General features: G+C 35.4%; 2 protein-coding genes across 2 annotated transcripts; both read right to left on the reverse strand.

The window, feature by feature from the left end:
* Positions 1-3,706: 3,706 nt before the first annotated feature.
* On the reverse strand, positions 3,707-10,542 carry LOC149019391 (uncharacterized). The gene is made up of 7 exons (XM_089153407.1): positions 10,010-10,542; positions 8,468-8,567; positions 6,223-6,318; positions 6,059-6,111; positions 4,486-4,534; positions 4,063-4,110; positions 3,707-3,919 (listed from the first exon to the last, which is right to left on the reverse strand). The coding sequence occupies exons 1-7, from the start codon at positions 10,228-10,230 to the stop codon at positions 3,845-3,847; spliced, it is 642 nt and encodes a 213-aa protein (XP_089009533.1). The 5' UTR covers positions 10,231-10,542; the 3' UTR covers positions 3,707-3,844.
* A 2,894-nt stretch (positions 10,543-13,436) lies between these two features.
* LOC149019392 (short-chain dehydrogenase reductase 3b-like) lies at positions 13,437-15,066 on the reverse strand. Its single transcript, XM_089151020.1, has 2 exons — positions 14,805-15,066; positions 13,437-14,696 (listed from the first exon to the last, which is right to left on the reverse strand). The coding sequence occupies exons 1-2, from the start codon at positions 14,816-14,818 to the stop codon at positions 13,913-13,915; spliced, it is 798 nt and encodes a 265-aa protein (XP_089007146.1). The 5' UTR covers positions 14,819-15,066; the 3' UTR covers positions 13,437-13,912.
* Positions 15,067-22,502: the final 7,436 nt, after the last annotated feature.

A 22,502-nucleotide genomic window follows, 5' to 3' on the forward strand; every position in this document is an offset into this window, starting at 1 on the left:
ATTCTCAAACAATGGTTGTTAGATCTAATTCCCTCTACTACTTTGGATAGTACTGGTAGGACAAACTTTGCTTTCTAGTGTAATTGTATGCACTAGTTTGAATGAATTTTGTTTTTCTCATAAAAGAAAGTTAGGCACAGATGAGGAGGAAAAAAAAAGAAAACCATTTGTAAGATAGCCAAAATAAGGGATAGTAAGAGTAGAGAGCTAAACTCTAAAAAAAAAAAATTTAAAAAAAAAAAAAAGAAAAGAAAAAAAAAGAAAGAAAAGAAAAAAAAGAAAGAAAAGAAAAGAAGAAGATGAAAGATCTAAATCATATTAAATTCATTAAAACTGAAGATGGTAAGATACTAGTATATAATGAGGACATAAAGAAAAGATGAAAAGTTTATTTCTCTAGTTTATTGAAAACATACTTTAGGGCGGTAATTCGAATGGTTACACCATTCACCATAACACCAATTTTTTAATTAAATTTATATATGGAAAATTATTATGTTATCCAAAGTCAAAGAAGCTCGAAGGAAGATGAAAGTAGGCAAAGCACAAGGTCCTCATGAAATAACAGTGCACGTATGGAAGATTTTGGTGCACGTATGGAAGATTTTGAGAACCTATGCGCTAACTTAGTTGGCCAAGTTGTTTAATCAAATTACGAGTACAAGAAAATGCCAGATGAAGGAGAAGTACTATGGTCCCAATTTACAAAAGTAAATGAGATATTTGAAACTGTAATAACTATGGAAGCATAAGATTGACTGATGAGTTATGCTATCGAATAATGGGGGAGAGTAATTAACATCCGTTCTAAAAAAAAAAAAAAAAAAAACCACTATTACAAAGAACCAATTGGGTTTTATGCGGGGAAGATTTAGAATGGGAACTATTTATTTACCTTATTAAGAAACTTAAGGAAAGATATAGAGAGTTAAAAAGATTTTCATATTGTCTTTATTGATCTAGAAAAAGCTTATAATAGAGTTCCCAAAGTGTTAATTTGACTAGTATAGAGAAAAGAAATGTTGCAATTAAATATGTGGACATGATCAAAGATAGATATGATAGTTTAGTAACAAGTGTAATAATAGTGGGGAAACAAGGTAATGAATTTCCCATTACACTTGGTCTACATCAATGATCAACTTTAAGCTCATATTTATTTGCGCTTATAATAAATGGTTCAACAAAAAACATTCAAGATAAGTTTTTTCGTTGTGCATTTTTTGTTAACCATATTGTTTCTATAGATGAGAGTCATGAGACTCGAGTAGGGATAAATATCAAGTTAAACTCATGGAGATTAACTTTGGAATCATGGTTGGGATATCTAATATATCACTTTAATGATGATATGACAAATGATGAGGGGGTGAGACTTGATAAGAAAGAGATTCCACAAAGTGATTAGTTTAAATACCCTGACTCGATTATAAATAAAAAAGATGATATAAATAATGATGTTCCCAAAGAATTAAAATAAAATGGATGAATTAACAATGTGCATCTAGGGTCTTCTATGATTGTCGTTTTCCTTTGAAGTTCAAAGGAAAATTCTATAAGCTCGTCATATGATTAGCTATGATTATTGGTGAAGAGTGTTGGAGCCTTTAGCTCATAAAGGAAGACCTTGTGTTTTGCTGCCACCCCTTTGTTGAATGAAGTTTTGGGTTACCAAAAAAACAGAAGAAAGATTATTGATGAAGAGTATTGTGCTGCTTAGAAACATTATATAAATAAACATTATTGGTGTAACTAAAAATAGAATGATGAATGATAAAATTGGAAATGATCGTATTAGAGCTGAATTGGGAATATCTCCAATAAATGATAAGTTATGAGACAGTCAATTGAGAGAACACAACCTAAATTCAACAAAGGCTTTTAAATGCCACTATGTAGAGAAGTAATTTAACCTTCTCATTATATAGTTTACCACCCACTCCTGCTTCACGGTCATACACACTTGAAAATTTGCCATCTTCACACCTAGTACCAAATCAACCCTTGATCTTTCGAATTTTGCTTAAGTAAACACAAGACTATTCAACCCGAAAAGTGTAGTCATCGGTTCGAGATCTCAATCGAGATTTTCGATCTTGACCATTAAAAAACAAGTGGGGATCGAAATCTCGATCCGACGACCACAAATTGCGTTGAATGTGTCCTACGCATTTATTGCACATGACTGAAGCTCGATCTGGGTCTCTTGGATCTGCCAGAAAGGTGAATGTTCCTTCCTTTGGAGAAATGCAACCAGTATTGCTACCAGGGATTGGATCCAACATGATAGCTGCCTGACAAACTATCTCATAAGAGATTAATAGCTGAAATCTGGTTGAAATTAGGACCTCTACAGTCAGCCCTTAATATATACACAAAGTTCACCCACCCAAGGATCATTCAAAATGCACATAAGCTCACAGCTTTCCTGGACACCTACATTACCGAAGAGAAAGAAAAATATCACAGCCAACAATATCCTTACAGATTTTAAAAAAAAGTCATATGCAACATAGTATACCAATCTTCATAATGAAGAAATAGTGATTACCAATAATAATAATAATAATAATGAAGAAATAGTCCAATTTTGTGTACTAAAACTATTGAAACCCCTAACTCATTTGGATAGGGATGTCTGAAAGAGAAATTACACAAGAGAGCCCCCAAATTCTAAAAAATAAATGTTATGTGAAAGTCAAGGTTGAATGTTTAATGTCTATTTTACCCTTTTATAATTAATAATGTCAAATAAAATATTATCCTCATTTAGAAAAAAAATCATATGAAATAATTTTACATGTGTATTTTTATCATCTTAAAGAATATTTTGTGGGCCCACACAAATTTAAAAAATGATAAAGTACCATGTTGGTAGTAGGATTTCTTCCACAAAATATAACGTCAAATTAGAGCAATAATATAAATAATAATCTATACATGGTCAACCCTAGAAATTTCTAAATGCTAACCATTAAATTTTCATTGGTAGTAAATAAAAAAAAATTTTTATAAAAAACAGGTGCAAAACAATGGTAGGAAGTTACCTATTACTATAGACATTTTATTACCACAATTCAAAAGCACATAACAAAATTTGAAAATAAGTATCCCTTGATTTTCAAATTAAATTTAAGACTAACAAAAGAAAAAAGAGAAACAATGATTAAATTGAGAAAGTTTAAGTTTTCCTTAATTGCTCGAGTAGATTTTGTAGATTTTTTTCCAATTTTTTGCCCCCCTTATAGAAGGGTAAAATAAATAAGATAAGACCATAGGGTTAATTTGGGATTTTTAAATAAATAAGAGTATAACATAGGGATCATGAGTTAACTAACAAAGTTTTTAATTACAAATAATATTTTGATTTTTGAATGCCTAATTAGTTTTTTTTTTCAAAAATTTCCTTTAACCGGCGTTTATAGAAACATAAGTGAATAAATAGGAATACAAGGGGGACAATAGTGATGAGCCCTAAGAATAAATAGGGATTGATGGATTAGTGCAATTTTATGTAGGAATGACATTTATACCCCTAACTCATTTGGCATTTAAGGATTGTTCTCAATATTGGGGGGCCAAATAGTGAAATTTCACATAGAAAGAAAAAAAACCGGAAAAATTAAAGGAATTAGGAGAATTTATGGATAAAATTTAGAAAAATCCGGGGCGTGGCCCCACTTATTCAATCTTCAGGTCCCCCCTGACTGCATTGCCGCTTAATATAATATACGTAAAATCAGGTGGATAGAATTTGAAGGGTGGCAAAGCAATGAAACAATGTTTGCTCTGCAAATCAAGAACCCTGTTTTATTGCCGTGATAACTTCTAATGTCATGTTAGCTTAGTAGGTCTTAGCCACATTGGCAAAATTCTCCAAACCACGTAAGAGCAATTGTTCAAGAAATGGTTGCAGTGCCTACAGAAAAACCACAAATGGAAATATAGAGAATTGTCAACCTATCCTGGCTCAAGCACGAAGTAAGCTGCTCAACAAAATGCAATTTCAAACATCTGAGAAATAGAGTGCCAAGTTTAATGTGATGTATAAAGCATACTTACTGATGCCACTGGAACCAAAATTTGAGGAACCTCGTACGAGACAGTAAGCTGAGTAGAGAAGCACAAGAATAAGGGCCTCTCTTTGAAATTTAAACCCAAGCAAATAGGAAATAAAATTCACGTGAAAGGTAGTTCACTCTTTTTTCCTTATAACTGGCCCTTGCTAGAACAAAGTTCACATGTTCAGATCCAGTGGATGAGCCCAAGGATATAATCGAATGGGAAGATTGTCGTGTTTTGCTGATCTGAATGCACTAGTGATTTTTTTCCCTCTGGGAAAAGAGGGGTCAAGCCATAACTTACTATACAACTGATTATGGTTGATCTCCTGCATGGGAAATGAATTGGACCAGCCTGGCCTAATATAGTAACTGAGGGAGAAAGAAGTATAATTGTATAAACCAATATTCATAAAATACTCACATCTATAATGCATGATGAAGGACCTTTTGGATAAAATCTGACAGCTCCCCTGCATGTCAAGTAGATCAAATACAAAGGCAGGTCAAGAAACATGATAAAATCTAATAAACCACACTACAGAGTTCATGCAGGCATTTCTTACATAGACATGAAAAATAGATGCCACCAAAAAGAAGAAGAAGATGAAAACAGTTATAGTAGAACCTTCAAAACCTACCCATTCTCAGCACCTGAGGATTTAGGTTGCATTCACATTCAATGCCAGCATTTAGGTGGACATTTTTATTTTTGAGCAGACAAAAGAATGTAGCTCTCAAGTACAGCAATGTACATACAGTTGCATCTTTCATTTCTTTATCAATTTTTAGAATCAGTACCTACTCTAATTGTGGGGTTGGGGGGAGGTGAGACCTCCTGGCAGGATGGGCTTTACTGCACTAGACTCTTACCAACTGGAACAGGAAGTTTAATTATGATGATGTGTTAGAACTAGACTTCATTCTTTATCACTACATGTTAGAAAAAGGGGTTTCAGCAGCAGCAGCACAAATACACAGAAGCGAAAGGAAATATGTCCATAATGAAAGTAAATATAAAAAGAATGCTACCAAATCAGCCAGTTCAACAGATGCTATTGGTAGACAGAAATACTTTCATAATGAAGTAGTACATAGACAATATACTTAATTTTCTGTTTTTTCTATAGCATACTACAGCAGCGCATAGGATACTCCTGTTTCTTATCTTCTGGCAAGTCGGGTCCTGGAAAGATGGCTACAAGAACTTCAAAATATTCATACCCTCCCTCCCAAAACAAAAAGGGGGAAAGAGAAGGATCACACATTTACCTCCAACTTTTCTCTTGTTATTTTGAACTTTAACTAATGTATAATGGGCCCTCACACCTTACAATATCGGTTGCAGTTATTACCCAGCTCGATGACAGTTTACAATAGTACAAAAGAACAAACATAACATAAAATCAGTTCACAGGCTAATAGTTAGAACCAACATAGACGAGAAATTAATAAATCCATTACAGAATAAACATGTTTCCACTATCAATTGTGAGAGCATACTTGTATACTTACGGGATGCAATTTTTTTTACGGATTTTAGTCACAATCTGTGGAAAGAAGATAAGTTAAATAGATTCCTCTGCCATTAACTGTAAAATTGTTTAAATTGTATTTATTATGGTCCTCAAATAATTATAGTGATATTTAAAGAAAAAAAAACTTCAAGAATGTATTTCAAAGAGGCAAAAAGGGGGATTCCAGGGATCTTAGGATTAGCACCTGGGACTAAATCCTGAGGGCCCTGGATGGCATTGCACAGCCTATTGCATAAATAATAAGTATGTTTTTGAGGCCTTCACAAGTTTCACGAGGCATCCTGGGTGCTGAAACAACTTTCTTGTCCTCTACTTTTGTTCAATTATTAACATAAACAAAGAAGGAAGAAGTAACAGGTTAAGTAACGAACGAGAAGCAAAAGAAAAGGATAAAAAGGTGCCATTGGTTTGTTGTTTTGCCCTTGCCTTAAGAAAACATCAGAAATGCTTCTCAAATACCTGTTAGGAAGACCTTCTAGAGAACGCCAGTGGATTTTCTGATTAGGGATAGGCTGCAATGATGGTGAAAAAGCATGACTTGAAACACACAAGTTGCCAAAACAAGCAGAAAAGATTCGAAGCCATAGGAAGAAAGAGTAGGAGATAGATTGCATGGTGCTCACCTGGAGATTTTGGGCAAGCCATGCAAATTCAACATCACGACCAAATGCTTTGTACTTTAGTGACCAGCGTGATATATTAGGCTTATCCTCCAAGATCTGTTAACCACTAGGCATCAGAGTTCCCTAAATCTGTTCAGAGAAAAAAGAAGAAAGAAGAAAGAAGATTTCCCTAAAATTGCTAAATCATGATAAGTATTCTAAATCCTAAGCAAATAAAAGAACATAAAATTAGAATGCTTCCCTAGAATTTAGATGGCAAGTATTGAATGGAAAAATTACAATCCTAGGAAGCCTAATGTAGCAAACATGAATACCAATGAATTCCCTATTTGGTAAAATGATAGCCTCCAAGTCAAATATGGAGAGTAAAACAAACAGAAAACCTATGACCTGTGGACATGGGCAATGAGTGTTCAAGACAGAAAGCTTCAATATCCCACATTACATGGGCATCAACACAGAAAACCCCAATACCCCACAGTATTCTTTGATAGTTTTTTATGTTCCACATGCATTTAAACATCTCAAAATCAGAACATTCCAAGTTTCTGTCAGAAGGAGAAAGAAAATGCAACTCTCGGTGTGCTTGAGGCATGGTTATGGCAAGGACTTCTTTAATTTTTTAAATCCCTGGCTTAATTGTAAAAAGGAGGCAAATGGTAACTCACACCAAAGGCAACACATTTGTACAATACTTGTAAGTTGAGAAACTGAAATGAAAATTGGAATAGACAGATGAAAGACGGAAATAAAATAGTAGGAAAACTAAATGATGAAAAAAAGGAAAGAAGCATAACCCAATAAGCTAGGAGAATCTCAGCTAAGTAAGGTCTGTTACATGGATTCTTGCACTTTGATTGGCCCAATGTGAGGTAATACTTGGTATAAGACCTATACTATGCATGTCATTCCTCGCAGCTTCACCTATAGTCAATTAGACCAGCCCCAGCTCTTAACGCACCATCAACCAGGACTAATTAGTCATCCTTTCTAGGGCATCCCTAGGTATTTCTTGAATGTGACAATAACACCTCGAGTAACTCTCTCTGACCTTGCCATTGGTCAAGTGAACTCTAATACGCCCATTCTTTACTTTATCCATCTAGTTTTGTGGCACATCCGTCTTAACATCCTTACCTCTGCTGCACATAGCTACTCAATATGACCCTTTTTAGCTGCCCAAAATTCTACCCCATACACATTAGTTGGTCTAGAACAGTCAGATAGAACTTTCCTTTAGGCTTTAAAGGAGTAAGTCAGGTCACACAGCACCATGGATGCATCTCTCCATTTCATTCATCCCACTTTAATTTTCAGTGAATCCTCCTTGTTGCCTTCTTTATTTATGACTGACTCCAGATATCTAAAATAGTCACTTTGTGATATCTCTCTTTCCCCAATTTGTACCACATTAGTTCTAATCATAATGTCATCAGAATTACAGACCATGTATTCCATCTGTGTTTTACTAGTCTTAAAGCCTCTTCGTTTTCAAGGTTGATTTCCATATATCTAACTAAGTGTTGATCCCTGCCTTTGTCTCATCCAACCAAACAGTATCATAGGCAAAGAATATACATGATGGAACCTCATCTAGGACAATCTTGGTTAGGTCATCTTACTAACTTACATCTACCAGAAAAAAAAACCCAGATTTTTCAATCTTCGTGTTACCATTGGATCATCCTCTGAAATATTACATATATTAGAGCTTGCAGAATGATTGAGGTTCTTTTATAGTTCACTTTGTGCTCAATGCCTAAGACCATACCTCCTAAAACTTCATTTTATACTCATAAAATAAATGACCCTGTTTTGGAACCCTCTACATGTTAATCCTTCAAAAGTTTTTGGGTTCTGATGGTAGGAAATAAAATACACTATCTTCTCTCAGTCTCTCTTTGAACCTTGATTGCCTGCTCTCTTTAGATCTTTACATCCAAGAGAGATCAACAGATACAAATTAGTCACAATGCAATGTTGAGCCTTTTATACCATAAAAACCATGATATCGATCCCCAATTCTCTTTTTCTCTACTCAATTACCCAGTAGTTAAACAAAGAGTGGGGTAATTATAATGTCAAATACAAGAATAGTGTTAAGATTTATACTGTAACTATAAGAAAATTTAACATTGATGTCGTGTTTTGGAGTCAAAGCATCAGTCTTGGAAATACAAAAGAAGAACTTTGAACCATATTGCTAATGTGATAGGTTATGCTCGCAGTTTACACCTGTACAGACCTTCACAGACGATATAAAAGGCATCCAACGGGGAATGGATTCACGATCGGAGTAACAATTATAAGCAACCGAAACGGGGACATCAATTTCCAGCTTTGCCCTGCATTCATATTTTTATAGTTGATAAATGGTAAGTAGAAAAGCATGGAACCATAAATGGATGATAAATTGATAACCTATAGGATGGATGCAATTTGAGGCAAAAAAATTCATAATAGATACATGAAATCCTCGAACCTGTTCTTATTGAAACCAAAAGGTGAAGTATTGAATCAATAAAGCTATATTGATAAAAGAATAGAACTACAGAGAAACATTGTTGAAATAATCTATGAACAATTTTTACAAAGGAATCTTGAGCCACCGATAAAAGGTTCTTGGATCTATAAAAGTAAAAGTTGGTACCACAAAGCACCATGGACAGATGAAGAGAATAGGAGGAAAAAGAAAAGAAAAAACAAGTCTAAAGCAATCAAAGCAAAATGTTTACAAAGAAGTCTTGAGCCAGCAATATAACTTTGCCAACCTTCACCAGTTGGTATCCAGACAAACATTTTAGGTCATTAACAAAAACAACTGATTTCTATGAGTGAACTGGAAAACCTCCATCTCACACTCTCAAGAGTGATTCAGTGGTCCCCTTCGGTGACTAATCAGAAGGTCAAAGATTTCAGTGAAAGGCCTTGGCTCCTTCAGACCAAAATGAGGTCTCACTTGCTGTCTTGAAAAGCACAACACAACCTAGACAGACCCATTTCCGCTACAGATAACCACCAGAATAGATTCTGTAGCGACCAAAGAGGATACTGAGAGATCCTATTGCTCACTTTTGAAGCAAGAAGTCCCATACCAAATCTTATGACAGCGTTGAAGCTTCCTGTCTTCACCATGGAGACATGACTGCTCAATAAATGAGCAGAGACATAGTCTTTTCAATGAGAAATGAAGGAGTTTATTCAGGTTCTCAGAGATCCACAAGAGCACTTTATTCCTCACACCAAAATGCTCAAAACTTGATCACAAAAACTAAGTCCCCAGTAACCATTTCTCATTGTATCTCGAAGAAGTTCAAATAAGGGCATCAAATGAACAACACAACAGAGCCAACAAAATGAACAGGTGTTCAATATTTCCACTGTAGCCTTGTTCACGTAAGGTTCGAATATGTAAAAATTATGAACTTATGATACTGCTCATGCAATTCCAGTACAAAGTCTAATGTTTGTCCAGAGAGATTAAAACTAATTATGCAGCACATACAATGGCAGTTTGACCACAAAAAATGGCAGTTTTGAGTACGAAAGCTAATGTTTGTTCAGATAGATTATTGTCGAAATTGGAGCTACAAAAAAGGGGATTTTATCCAACAAAGTAATCGAATGAACCAGTAGTAAAACGCCAAATTCTTTTTAAAGATGCAGGTTACCGAGCTAGCATTTCATCTAACTAAAGAACACTGGTAGCCAGATACAATTTTATAAAAAAGAGGAATTGACTTCACTGAATCATACTTTGCTTTAGTGGACGCAGAGAAAACCTTACGTGCAATCCTGCCATTCCATAACAGGGGATAAGCGTCTAATGCTGGTCTTGGAGTTTGAATTTCTGTTGTATCTACACGAGCTTTTGAGAAACAGTTCTGTGAAATTCCTCGAGTAACTTCTGAACTTTGGAACTGCGTTCACGAGAATCTCGTTCCTTGTTATTTTAAATTGAGTCAATGAGTTCGGAGTCGATCTTGAAGCAATGGTTGCAGCAGACATGGCTGAGAGCAGATAACTGGAAATCTATAGAAGCTTAAAAGCCAAAGCCGCGACAACAGTGAGCAAGTGAAAGACGACGGACGGACTGGAAATCTCGAAGACTGGAACACTAAATCCACAAAATCCCCAATGCAGATCGAACACGACTTCGATTACAGCCACTGATAGTATAAATCCAAATCTGCTCCAATAATGAATTCGGTTCAGAAAGTCGATCGAAATCCAATCTATTTTCATCTTCACCTTGTCAGTTTTGATAAAAACTACTTTGGTGATAGAAACTGGAGAAAGCTGTTACTATTCAGTGTCAATTTTTTTTTGTTCTTTTAGGGCTTTATTAGGCCGGGTATGGGATATTAATATGTTTCAGCAAAGTTGAACCCACGATCTCTTCACTAAGAGGTGTTGGTTTCAACCACACTTAGTGTCAAATTTTCTAATGGCACTACGACCTTCACTACTTTTTTTTTGATAATATTATATTAGAAGTACTAAGGATGGCCTTATATCAAGGATTACAAGAGGCTGCAATTTGGATTTACAAATCTACAAGGTTTTCTCTTTGGATTGGAAGTAAAAATGCTTTGTTCATTAATTGTGCAACGCAAGGGTCCAGATTGAAATTTGTGATCGAGAAAAAATCTAAAACACTCATTTTGCATTATAGTGATTTTTTTGGAAAAATTTAACTATGAAACGAGTCGTCGAAATTTTGTTTCGATCACAAATTTCGATCTGGACCAGAGGTTGTAAAGTGCACGCAACATCCAAGTAGATCACAAATTTTGATCTGGACCAGAGGTAGAGGTTGTACAGTGCACGCAACATCCAAGTAGATCACAAATTCCGATCTGGACCAGAGGTTGTACAGTGCACGCAACATCCAAGTAGAGCTTGGTTGAAACTTGAAAGCAACTTATACCAAAGGCAAGGTGTCCGTGGCCTCTACATCTTCTCTTAATGCTGCCTACTATTCTTAGTATCAGACCACATTTCTTTTTGTCCTAAACCATATTATAACGACTGTCTCATAAAATTATGTATTTATTTTACAAATTGTTCATAGTTAGGGTTAGAGCTAAGGTTAACCCTAGGGTCAGGATTAAGTGTCTTAGGTTAGCCAAGCCCAACCAAAGCCTATAGAATTAGGGTCAAGATTTGACTAGAATATTTAAGATCGGGGATTTAAAATACTTGACTCAACCCAACCCCGTTGTAGCTTAATTTGATACATACATACTTAAAGTCAAGGTTTAAAGTATCGGTATTTAGTATCGTATCGGTCAGGTGATTTTAAAAAACGTATTGTCCTGTATCGAGAATTGTATCACTTTGACTAATATATTTTAGTGTAATTTAATGAAAAAACGTATCGAGATGTATTGTATCGGTCGGGTCAAGATGGATATGTATCGACTAGTATAGTATGATATTGTGGAATACTTTAAACTTTGCTTAAAGTTGTTATATTTTGAAAAGTTTCTTTCTAAGATTTCAAAATTTTGTATTCGTGTTTGGGGCAGCATGAGTATGACTATCGTTCTGTGTCAAGTATTGTATCGCTTTGGCTAATGTATTTTAATGTAATTCAATAGAGAGACGTATCGAGATGTGTTGTTTCGGTTGAGTCAAATATGGATAAACCTTGATTTTGGGTTTACAAATCTACAAGGTTGTCTCTTTGAGTTGGAAGTGAAATTGCTTCGTTCCTTACCAGAAAAAAAGAAAAGAAATTGCTTCACTCATTAACTGTGCAACACAACGGTCCAGATTGGAATTTGTTATCGAGAAAAAATCTAAACCATTCGGATAGCCTGATTTTGCATTAGTGATTTTTTAACTCTGAAACAAGTTGTCGAGATTTTGTTTTGATCACAAATTTTGAACCAGAGGTTGCACAGTGCACGCAACATCCAAGTAGAGCTTGGTTGAAACTTGAAAGCAACTTATACCAAAGGCAAGGTGTCCGTGGCCTCTACATCTTGTCTTAATGCTACCTACTATAGTCTTAGTATCAGGACCACATTTCTTTTTGCACTAAACCATATTATAGCAACTGTCTCTTATAAAATTCTGTATTTATTTTACAAATTGTTTATAGTTAGGGTTAGAGCTAAGGTTAACCCTAGGGTCAGGATGAAGTGTCTTAGACTCTTAGCTTAGCCAAGCCCAACCAAAGCCTATAGAATTCGGGTCAAGATTTGACTAGAATATCTAAGATCAAGGATTTAAAATACTTGACTCAACCCAACCCCGTTGTAGCCTAATTTGATACATACACCCCCCTTTTCCTTTTTGTGTTAGTTCCTACTAACTATAGACAAATCAAATTAAAAGAATAACAAAAAAGAAAAATAAATAAATTGCCTTGGCTTAGCCACGCTTATGAAGGAAGAGATAAATAGGAAAAAAGAGAGAAGGAGAATAAATAAATGATTAGTTGTTTTAATTAATAACATTTTGATTTTAAATACCTAATAAATTTTTTCAACAATTTCCTTTAACCCACTTTATAGAAACAAAGAGAATAAATAGGAAGAAAAGATGAGAGAGGAGGAGAGAATAAATAGTTGATGAATTAGGAAAGAGATATAGGTTGATGTTGTTTTTACGGATGCTTTATGCCCATCATTTTACCTTAACAGCCAATTGGGGCAAGGCATTCCTGGGGAGGAACTGGAAATTAAGATTAGGATATCATAAATTTTTTAATCTTAAAGCCCTCCGGCCCCTTCATAGGTCCGCCCCTTCATACATACATACTTAAATGTATTGGTTGACATACATACATACTTAAATGTATTGGTTGGGTCAAGATGAATACGTATCGGCTAGTGTCATATGGTATTGTGGGATACTTTTAACTTTGCTTAAAGTTATATTTTGAAAAGTTTCCTTCTAAGATTTCAATGTTTTGTATTGGTGTTTGGGGGCCGCATGAGTATGGCTGCAATTGGGTCAAGTTTCCACCGCTATCTAGTCGTGTATATATTAAATGCGATATTAGCAGCCGGTTTTTTCCAGCTGTTGTTCCCCTCCCAAGGACAAGTTCTTATGCCTTACTCACCCGTCTCCCACTGACCCGACCGACTTGCATGTGCTAAGCATGCCAATAGCTGAATGATTCAGCGAGACATCATGAGCCGTTAGATTGAGATCTCAATTCCCGACCGAGTCCGACAGCCTAAAATCTTGTTGGACCCCAAACAAAATTCTAATAATGCACCGAACCCAAGCAAAACCCGAACGAATTGTTACAAATACAAGAGAAAGACCGGTATGTATGAAACTATGGTTTATAAAGGGCGAAATTATTCCAAAATACCATCTTAATTAAAGATATACTATAGACTGAAAAAGATGTCACAACATCTTCCAATTGTTAAAATTTGAAATTATGGTGAGAATGACTTCTATGTAGGTTTTCACCTGAGGATAAAAAGGTTTTCACCTGAGGAGTTGACCCAGGATCATCGTCCAAGGCAACGGCACATGGCCGGCCTCGTTAATAGAGAATAAATAGAGAATAGCTGTTTGATATTATTAATGGATCGAGCATCTTCAGTTCGTTGCTTGAATTATTTATCAATGAAATCTCCCCTCTCTCACAGAAACACCACCACCGCCGACGGCCGGCTGCCACCAGAGCCACCACTTTCAACTCTACAAAATAGCAATTAAATTAATGGGTTTGGTCGTGGGAATAACTGCGTGCATTGCTGGTAAACCCTCCATCGACAACCAAGTTTTGTCCGCTGATGCAAGCCGATTCATCGGAAGCAAGAAACAGAGCAGCTTCTGCAATGTGGGTAGTCTTCAAGACAACTCCCTTCAAATTGGATATGGCAGTACAGGTAGCTTCCAACACACAAGGCTCCACTTTGAAACTATCACATACCATTTGTGTCGCAACTCCAAAGGGAGAGACGCAGTTGACTCTGATCCCATGCTCCCCAAGTTCACTACACGCCGATCGGACCAGACCCAGCACCGCATGCTTGGCCGCGGTGTAGGCATGAGGGCCAGAGCCTCCCGCCGTGGAGGCCACGCTCGCGGTGCAAATGATAGAGCCCCTTATCTTCTTGTCCACCATAACTCGTGCCGCGTGCTTTATCGTGGCCATCACGCCGCGCACGTTGACGGCTAGAGTGTTGTCCAAGGCTGTCAAGTCGAGCTCTAAGATCCGCTGCAAAGGGCCTAAGACTCCGGCGTTGCTGAACAACACGTCCAGGCTACCATACTTGCTCAACGCCAAGGCCACCGTTTCCTCCACTTGCTTCTCGTGTCGCACGTCACAATGTGCGTATGTAGCCCTATCATGACCTATGGAAGCCACAACTTGATGACCCAACTCATCCTGGATATCAGCCACAACCACAAGAGCTCCGTGTTCTGCAAATAACCTCGCCGCCGCCTCCCCAATCCCACTCGCTGCACCAGTGATTACAGCCACCTTACCCTTTAGCCTGAACGAATACAACACAACACCACCTGTGCAATTAGCAACAACAACTATAGAGAGAAGCGAAGGAGATAAGAATTTCATTCAAATTAAAGACAAGGAATTGATTCACCTTTGGTTAGACATCGAAGCTAGTAACTGGATTGTGATGGTGATTTTGCTCCGCTCTCAGCTCTCAGCTCTCAAAGCTGAATCGCTTGGTCAAACTAGTATAAATCACCAGGCTCTTGGATCTGCAGCTTTTAAATTGACTATCAATCAAGAATGCGTCGCTTTAAATAAATAACCCATTTTTTGATGACGATAGTTATGACGGCTGCAAATTGCTCATCCACGAGTGGGTTTCGTTTCTTTTCATTCAGTAAATGACCTAGAAAAACCGTTGGGAGATCCTGAAATTATTGGGAATGATGTGAATGGAAAGAAGTAGTTACAGTGCAATCTTTCTCTTCTATTAAAATAAATAAATAAATAAATAAATAAATAAAGCAATCTTTCTCCAAAGAAAATAGAAAAAAATTATCTGGGTTCATAAATTTTCTACCTCTCTGTACAGAATGAAGTTGAAACCTGTTGAATCGTGGGAAATGACCATCAGATCTCCATTTGAATTGACAATTGAACTCTAATGCTGCAAAATTTAAGATGCACATGGTTTATCATTTATCTACTCTTAAATTTCAGATTTAATCGATGACACGAGAAAATCGTGGAAAAAATATCTTGAAAATCCAAGTGAGCCTATTAGATCGGGAGGATATCCTTGTGGGGGGTGGGAGTAAAACAAAAATTTTCAGAATCTAGAATCTCTATCCACAAGGCCACAAATATAGAGAAAATTTTCTTATCAACCTGATTGGATTAATGAATGTTCAATCTAAAACCAAAATTATGTTTTTTATGGAAATTTTAAAAATGTAAAAATCAAAATATTTTTTCTCTTATTCAAAAGAGGATTTTATTTTCAGATTAGACTCGTTCGTATGAGTTTAACACGTGAGTTTGAAAAAAAAAATTCTCCAATTGGGTGGAGGATCCATACTTAATTTTTCGGTAACACTCAGAGTGGGAGATGTATATTAATATTATATGAATTACAATTCAAATATTTGAATTTAAACTACAACTTGTTTACAATCAAATTCTACAATTTTGTTGATACTTTAACTATAATTCAAACTCTTCTTAACTTTTCTTAATCGGTTAGTTGGAGATAAGATTAGTCAAAGATAGACCTAGTTATGGTGGATTTGAATTTAATTTTGAATTCAGAGACTTATCATTTACATAAATGTTGCCCAAATTTAGGATCTATTTGACAGGTCAAAAAAACAACCGTTTTTTTGGTATTTTGCTTGGAAAAACAAAATGATCTTTTAAAAATCGCTTGATAAAATTATTTCATTTCAGGTGGTTTTATGAAACATAAATTGAGATTTATGAAAATTTCTACTTCAAGAAATAGTTTTGATGCAACAACTTATGTATGTTTTTTAGAGTAAAAGTTAGGTGTGTGCTAAGTTTATATGAAACAATTTTAGAGAAGAGTATTCATGAAAATTTGCATTTTAAACATGAGAACCCTACTAAAACCTGCTGATACTATTTTTGCTTCCAAAAACACTTGAAAACTGTTTCTAGTGTTCTTCAAAGCAGAAACCCATGATAGTTTGTCAAATGGATCTTAAGACTTTTATGTGGAAGAGCTAATTTCCTAATGGGATTGTTTCAGGAAGGAACTAGGCAATTAGCACATCGCAATTCTATAGTGAATCTGACTTGCAAAACTATGTGATTCAATTCTCCTATTGCTTTTAGTCTTCCTTCAAAGTGAACCAGTTTCTCTGCATCAATGGATGAAAAACTTGGACTATCTCTTCACATCAGACATAAAAGTTTACCAGAAAAGAAAAAAAAAAACATAAAAAGGTAGTTGAACAGGTTTCTTTAGCCATGTAAAATATGTGATGCATGCATTTGAATATCAAGGAATGAATTTATCTTTGAAAATATTGACTGGATACCAATGGAAGTCTTGAGGATGGCCATCAAAGATTTTGAGGAGTTCACTTCGGCTGGAACCTCAAGTTTTATCAACCAAAAATTTTTTTTTTTGGATATGAGCTTTTTTATCGAGCAAATATTATTTCTTTCTTATTCTCAATGGACAGATTCTAAATGGTATTTGAAAGCAATAGATTCAAAAGATTCTCAATGTCTGCATTCTCTCAGTGGATCAATGGGGACTAATTCAATTAGTAGTCATTTTCTTGTAATTTATCATATGTACATATATAATTAGGTTTCACTTCACTGACAATTAATGTCTACATGCATTATGAACTGAAACCTAACTATGTTCAGAACTTGTGATTTCAGATACCATTTAGCTAAAGAATTCTTTTGAATTTATTGCTTTCAACTCTATTTCAAGGAACTCCAATGGTGTGGCTGACTTCTTATCTAAAACAGTTTTTTTCGGTTGAACTACTAAAAGTTTGGCAGAATACCAATTCTTGACTTTTGAATTTATGTAATTTGGATGTCAATGGTTGTAATAGCCCAGAATTTCAATAAATTTGTTTCTTGCCAAACAAAAGAAAATAACCTAACTATGTAAGAATGGTAAACTGATACCCACACGGCATTGATATTTTCTTGTTTTATGGTTTTAGTGACAACCACGTCAATTATACACAAAGTGTTGTTAAGTCTGCTTTCAAGTCTATGACTTTAACTATGAATCGTAAGAATGGTAAACTGATACCCACACGTGATTGATATTTTTCTTGTTTTATGGTTTTAGTGACAACCGCATCAATTATACACAAAGTGTTTTTGGGTTTGCTTTCAAGTCTACGACTTTAACTATGAATCGTAAGAATAGTAAACTGATACCCACATTTGATTGAAAATTTTCTTGTTTATGGTTTTAGTGACAAGCGCATCAATTATACACAAAGTGTTGTTGGGTCTGCTTTCAAGTCTACGACTTTAACTATGAATCGTAAGAATGGTAAACCGATACCCACATGTGATTGATATTTTTCTTGTTTTATGGTTTAGTTGACAACCGCATCAATTATACACAAAGTGTTGTTGGGTCTACTTTCAAGTCTACGTCTTTAACTATGAATCGTAAGAATAGTAAATTGATACCCACACGTGATTGATATCTTTCTTGTTTTATGGTTCTAGTGACAAGCACATCAATTATATACAAAGTGTTTTTGGGTTTGCTTTCAAGTCTACGTCATTAACTATGAATCGTAAGAATAGTAAACTAATACCCACATGTGATTGAAAATTTTCTTGTTTTATGGTTTTAGTGGCAACCACATCAATTATACAGAAAGTGTTGTTAGGTCTGCTTTCAACTCTACGACTTTAACTATGAATCGTAAGAATAGTAAACTGATACCTAAATGTGATTGATATTTTTTCTTGTTTTATGGTTTTAGTGACAACCATGTCAATTATACACAAAGTGTTGTTGGGTCTACTTTCAAGTCTATGACTTTAACTATGAATCGTAAGAATGGTAAACTAATACCCACATGCCATTGATAGTTTTCTTGTTTTATGGTTCTAGTGACAAGAACATCAATTATACACAAAGTGTTGTTGGGTCTGCTTTCAAGTCTACGTCTTTTAACTATGAATCATTCATAGCAATGATTCAAATTAAGCCTCACATCACTGCTTTCACCATTTTCTGTAGATGGATTTCTTTCTTTTTGGTCGAATTCTGTAGATCAATTGAAAACATTGAGAAATTAGACTCAGATAATTAACTCGGATCATCACATGATTCACGTAGGAACATGAGAGGTGGTGATTTGTTAATTAATAGCTTAAATAAATTAAGTATGAACTCATGTAGTTGATCCCAGAAGTGTTTGCAGGACTATATATAAAGGGGCTAAGTACAATAGAATGGTTGATAAAGTCAAGGGATCAAGGGGAGACCATATAGCCCTAGCATTGCTGGCTTTGATCTTATGATCTCCAACACTCCAACTCTTTACCAATGCATAGGCTTCCTATCATGAGAGCCTATCACACCCTATTGTCTCTTCTTTGTCGCCCTAGAGATCTTAGAAGAAAAAATAATAATAATCTCATCTCTAAGAAAACAAGTGCAGGGATATACAGTGAGTAAGATTCAAACATGGCAAATCCTCTAGTTCTGTGAAAGAGTGAGACTCCATCTTAATTTTGAAGGTTAGAGTTTGCTCAAGCCATGATGGATGAGGAATTTCTTTCACTGACAGATTTGATGAGATTAGAATAAGTGAAATAATTAATAATTTGAGAAATATTTGTCTTTTGAAATTATAAAAATGATCAGATAGTTTTGGTGATTCCTTTTAATGGGAGTGAAATTGAAACTGACTTCTTTTTTTTCTTTTTCTTTTTGGTAAAAGAATTATAAATGGTCATATAATTTAATCGTTAGACATGGGAGGCATGTTACAGGATAATATTCTTTTATCTTTAATTTTATTTTAAATCTCTCTTTCCAATCTTTCCCTCTCCCGAGGTTTACCATTTTAATGTCTTTGGGTCTGTTTCAAAATTTATAATTATTGCCCAAATTGTAGATATACATAAAATAAATAAAAAATTAACAAAAATTAAAAAAGGAATGTAAACAAAATTTAAACCAATTAAAAATGAATAAATGAAAACCCTATAGGCAATAAAGAAAAAGATTTATCAACTCCAAAGTGTATTTGAGGATTCAGCAGGCATTCGTCTCTCAGGATAAAACGATGAACAACAATATAATTAACACAAAGTAGAGTACCGCTACAGTGAACTTGATATGTGCCTTCCTTCTATCACCGTAAAATCCAAATCGACAAGATTTTCAAACCATTAAACAAATAATTAAGAAGATTCTCAAAGCAAACTTAATATAACTCTTAAATTAAAAGAGAAAAAAAATCCAAAAGAAAAGACTACTTATCTTCATCAAAGAGGAATCCCAATTTATGGTGGAGGTTTTTTTTTTGATATAATGAAGATACCATATTACCATCAATGTTTTATTAACGAGCTTGGGGAAAGGAAGAGCTTTTATTATTAATGAATTAATTTTGGGAAATGAAAAGCTTCAGTCATTAACCAAGCATGGGAAATAAGAGGTCTCTTGAGAAATAAAAATTAATCTCATAAAACTCCATTCATGAACTTTGTTTGGGAAATGTAAAGCCTAAACATTCATTAACTTTCATGTATAAATCATCTTTGGGATCGATTTAAAACACCCAATCAATCATAATTATTTCATGCACTCATTTCCACAAAATTCCTATCAATCAATGATTTTCATTCACATTTTCCAACAATATATATTGCATTCTCAAGTTCTCTTTCAATTTTTAATTTTTTAATATTTATTATTATCTTAAAATTTTAGTTTTGCATTATAAAGTTAACCATTATTTCCCATGATTGTTTCAATAAATTTCAGCATTTGTTCATTTTAAGTTCATTCAAGTCTTCGATTATCTAGACAACTAATGTTTTCCAAAGTTTTAGTTTAGTGAGACCGTTTCAATTCCTTGTGATTGAGAAGTAAAGAGAATGGAAGTGCTGTGAGGATGATACTGTTGAGGGGTTTTATCCTGGTGGTATATTTTATATGATTAAAACAAAATGTTATAATTTTTTTTTGTATTTTTAATCAGAAAAATGTTAGAAGATATGCAAAGAAAGGATGGCATCGCAAGTGGGTGGTTCAAGTGGTAAAAGGGGCTCTCCAAGGCTGTATAGTTAAGTCCAAGGGGTGATGCATTATTACTCAACAAAATCTGCTTTAATGCAAGAAGGTTAGGGCTGGTGTTGCAAGCTAAGGTGGCAAAGTCACCGAAAGAGGTGTTTTGGTGTCTAACTGTTGGATGAGTATCTGAAGTTAAATCTTGATGGATGTTTTTTTTTAGACCAAGGCGAGAATAATATAAATATAATAATCAAGGAATTACAATATTAGTAGCAGAAGAACCGTCTACACTGCATCTCTTCACAAACCAATCTGCCAAGCTTGTAAGGGAAACCGTTTGTATCCAATTAAATCTCCATAAGCACCGAAATCAAGCTCGCCAAAAAGTCAGTACACTTATTCGTCTCACGGACTTGGTGGATCACGCAAAATTAACCAATGAGCCCTTCAATTCCCAAATATCCTTAACAATACCCATTAAATACCACGGATGCTTGAGCTCACCATTCACAATCTTGACATCATTGAGAGAGTCAGATCAAACCTTCACTCTATGTAACCTGCTTCGTATTGCTTCTTGAAGCCTAGCTCAGATGCCAAGTAACTCATGAATGAGAATATTATCCTTCAAATGGAAGCAATAGCAAATATGACATTCCTTTCATGCTCTCCCAATCGCCTTGCAAGCGCCTTTACCGCAGCCACCAAATCGTCATTGTTAACTACCAACCATCCCTCTGGATGTCTCAACCAATAATGCACCGAGACCGTGGCCAACACAAAGCTACAACCAATATTCCATCTGTCAAAGAATGCCTCGTTGGTAGCTGAGTCCTTCACTATGGGCTGCTCTTCCATGAATTGTAACTGAATTAGCCTCACAATCCAACTAGTCACCTGCTTTGCCGATTGCTCACCCTAGTTGTGGAGACGGCCATTTCCCCCCTTCCAAATGCAGTACACAGTGGCAATAAAACTAAGACATTTCACAAGCTTCATAACTAAGTCACCTGAAAAATGGGATGTAACCCACTTTAATTCTTCACTCCACCAACTAATATGATGATTAAGATAGCCATTTAAAATCATATATTTGACCAAACCTTTTTGGAGAACCCACATTCAAAGAACAAGTGATCACAACTCTCATTACCAACCTTGCAAAGGATACAAGTGGGGTCCACTTGAATACCCAGACCTATTGAACAATACTTTGATTTAGTTGAGAATCTTTTGAGAACAACTAACCATGAAATCAAAGAAAAATAATTTTGACCCTTTGCTGCCCACACCACTTGAGCCCAGGAAGCTGTCGGTTTAGAGCCATACACTGCTTGCAACACAGTTTTCAAAGAGAACTCTCCACTCGGGTTTGCAATCCACACAACCCGGTCACTATTAATAATCCTCTACAAACAACGAGTTTGAGAAATATCTCCCCATTGCGACAAAATCAGATTATCATTAAGGGGGTTCTCCCATGCACCGCCCTCCTCAATTAAGTCACGAACTTTCATAAATAGGTCTTTGCCAACAGCTGAAGCAAGCACATTGTTCTCATCTTTTAGCATACCACCTGACAACCATGAATCATGCCATAAGAATGTTGAAGATCCATCATGAATTAAGTAACGAATGCAATTAATTGCCACGGGCTGAAGGTTGAGAATGGCCTTAAGCAAAGAGGAGCAATTAGAAGGTGAGGGAAAAGACCAAATTGAATGATTTTTAACCCTCTTTTCTTGATGAACTCAATCCAACAAGACTTTCTATTTGCCGTCAAACTCCAAATGTGTCCCATAAAAAATGCTTGGTTCCATGCATATAAGTTATAAAGACCCAACCCAAGTCACCTTGTAGGATGGATATTTGTTAGCAAACCTTGGAGTTGCTCATTCAGGTGGGCTCTATAGAGATGAAATGGCAAATACACTATATATGTATTTTGGCTTTATATTAAAGGACAAATTTTGAGGCTGAAATGGAAGAGGTGTTAGAGGTACGGAAATAGGAAAGGAACTTGCTTTTGAGATTGATTCAACGGTTGTAGTTCACCTAATGACCAAGAATGAACCGAATCCG

Source organism: Hakea prostrata, chromosome 4 (genome assembly GCF_041222555.1).
Source record: "Hakea prostrata isolate BN-2017 chromosome 4, UWA_Hpros_2, whole genome shotgun sequence".
Lineage (NCBI taxonomy): Eukaryota > Viridiplantae > Streptophyta > Magnoliopsida > Proteales > Proteaceae > Hakea > Hakea prostrata.

What these genes read in the sequence shown, in the direction of transcription:
- LOC149019391 (XM_089153407.1), bottom strand. Translation starts at nt 10,230, where the DNA reads ATGTCTGCTGCAACCATTGCTTCAAGATCGACTCCGAACTCATTGACT. An exon ending in ATGGAATGGCAGGATTGCAC is followed by an intron (nt 8,568 to 10,009) that starts GTAAGGTTTTCT and finishes ATATGAATGCAG; the next exon opens with GGCAAAGCTGGAAATTGATG. An exon ending in CTAGAAGGTCTTCCTAACAG is followed by an intron (nt 4,535 to 6,058) that starts GTATTTGAGAAG and finishes CTTGACATGCAG; the next exon opens with GGGAGCTGTCAGATTTTATC.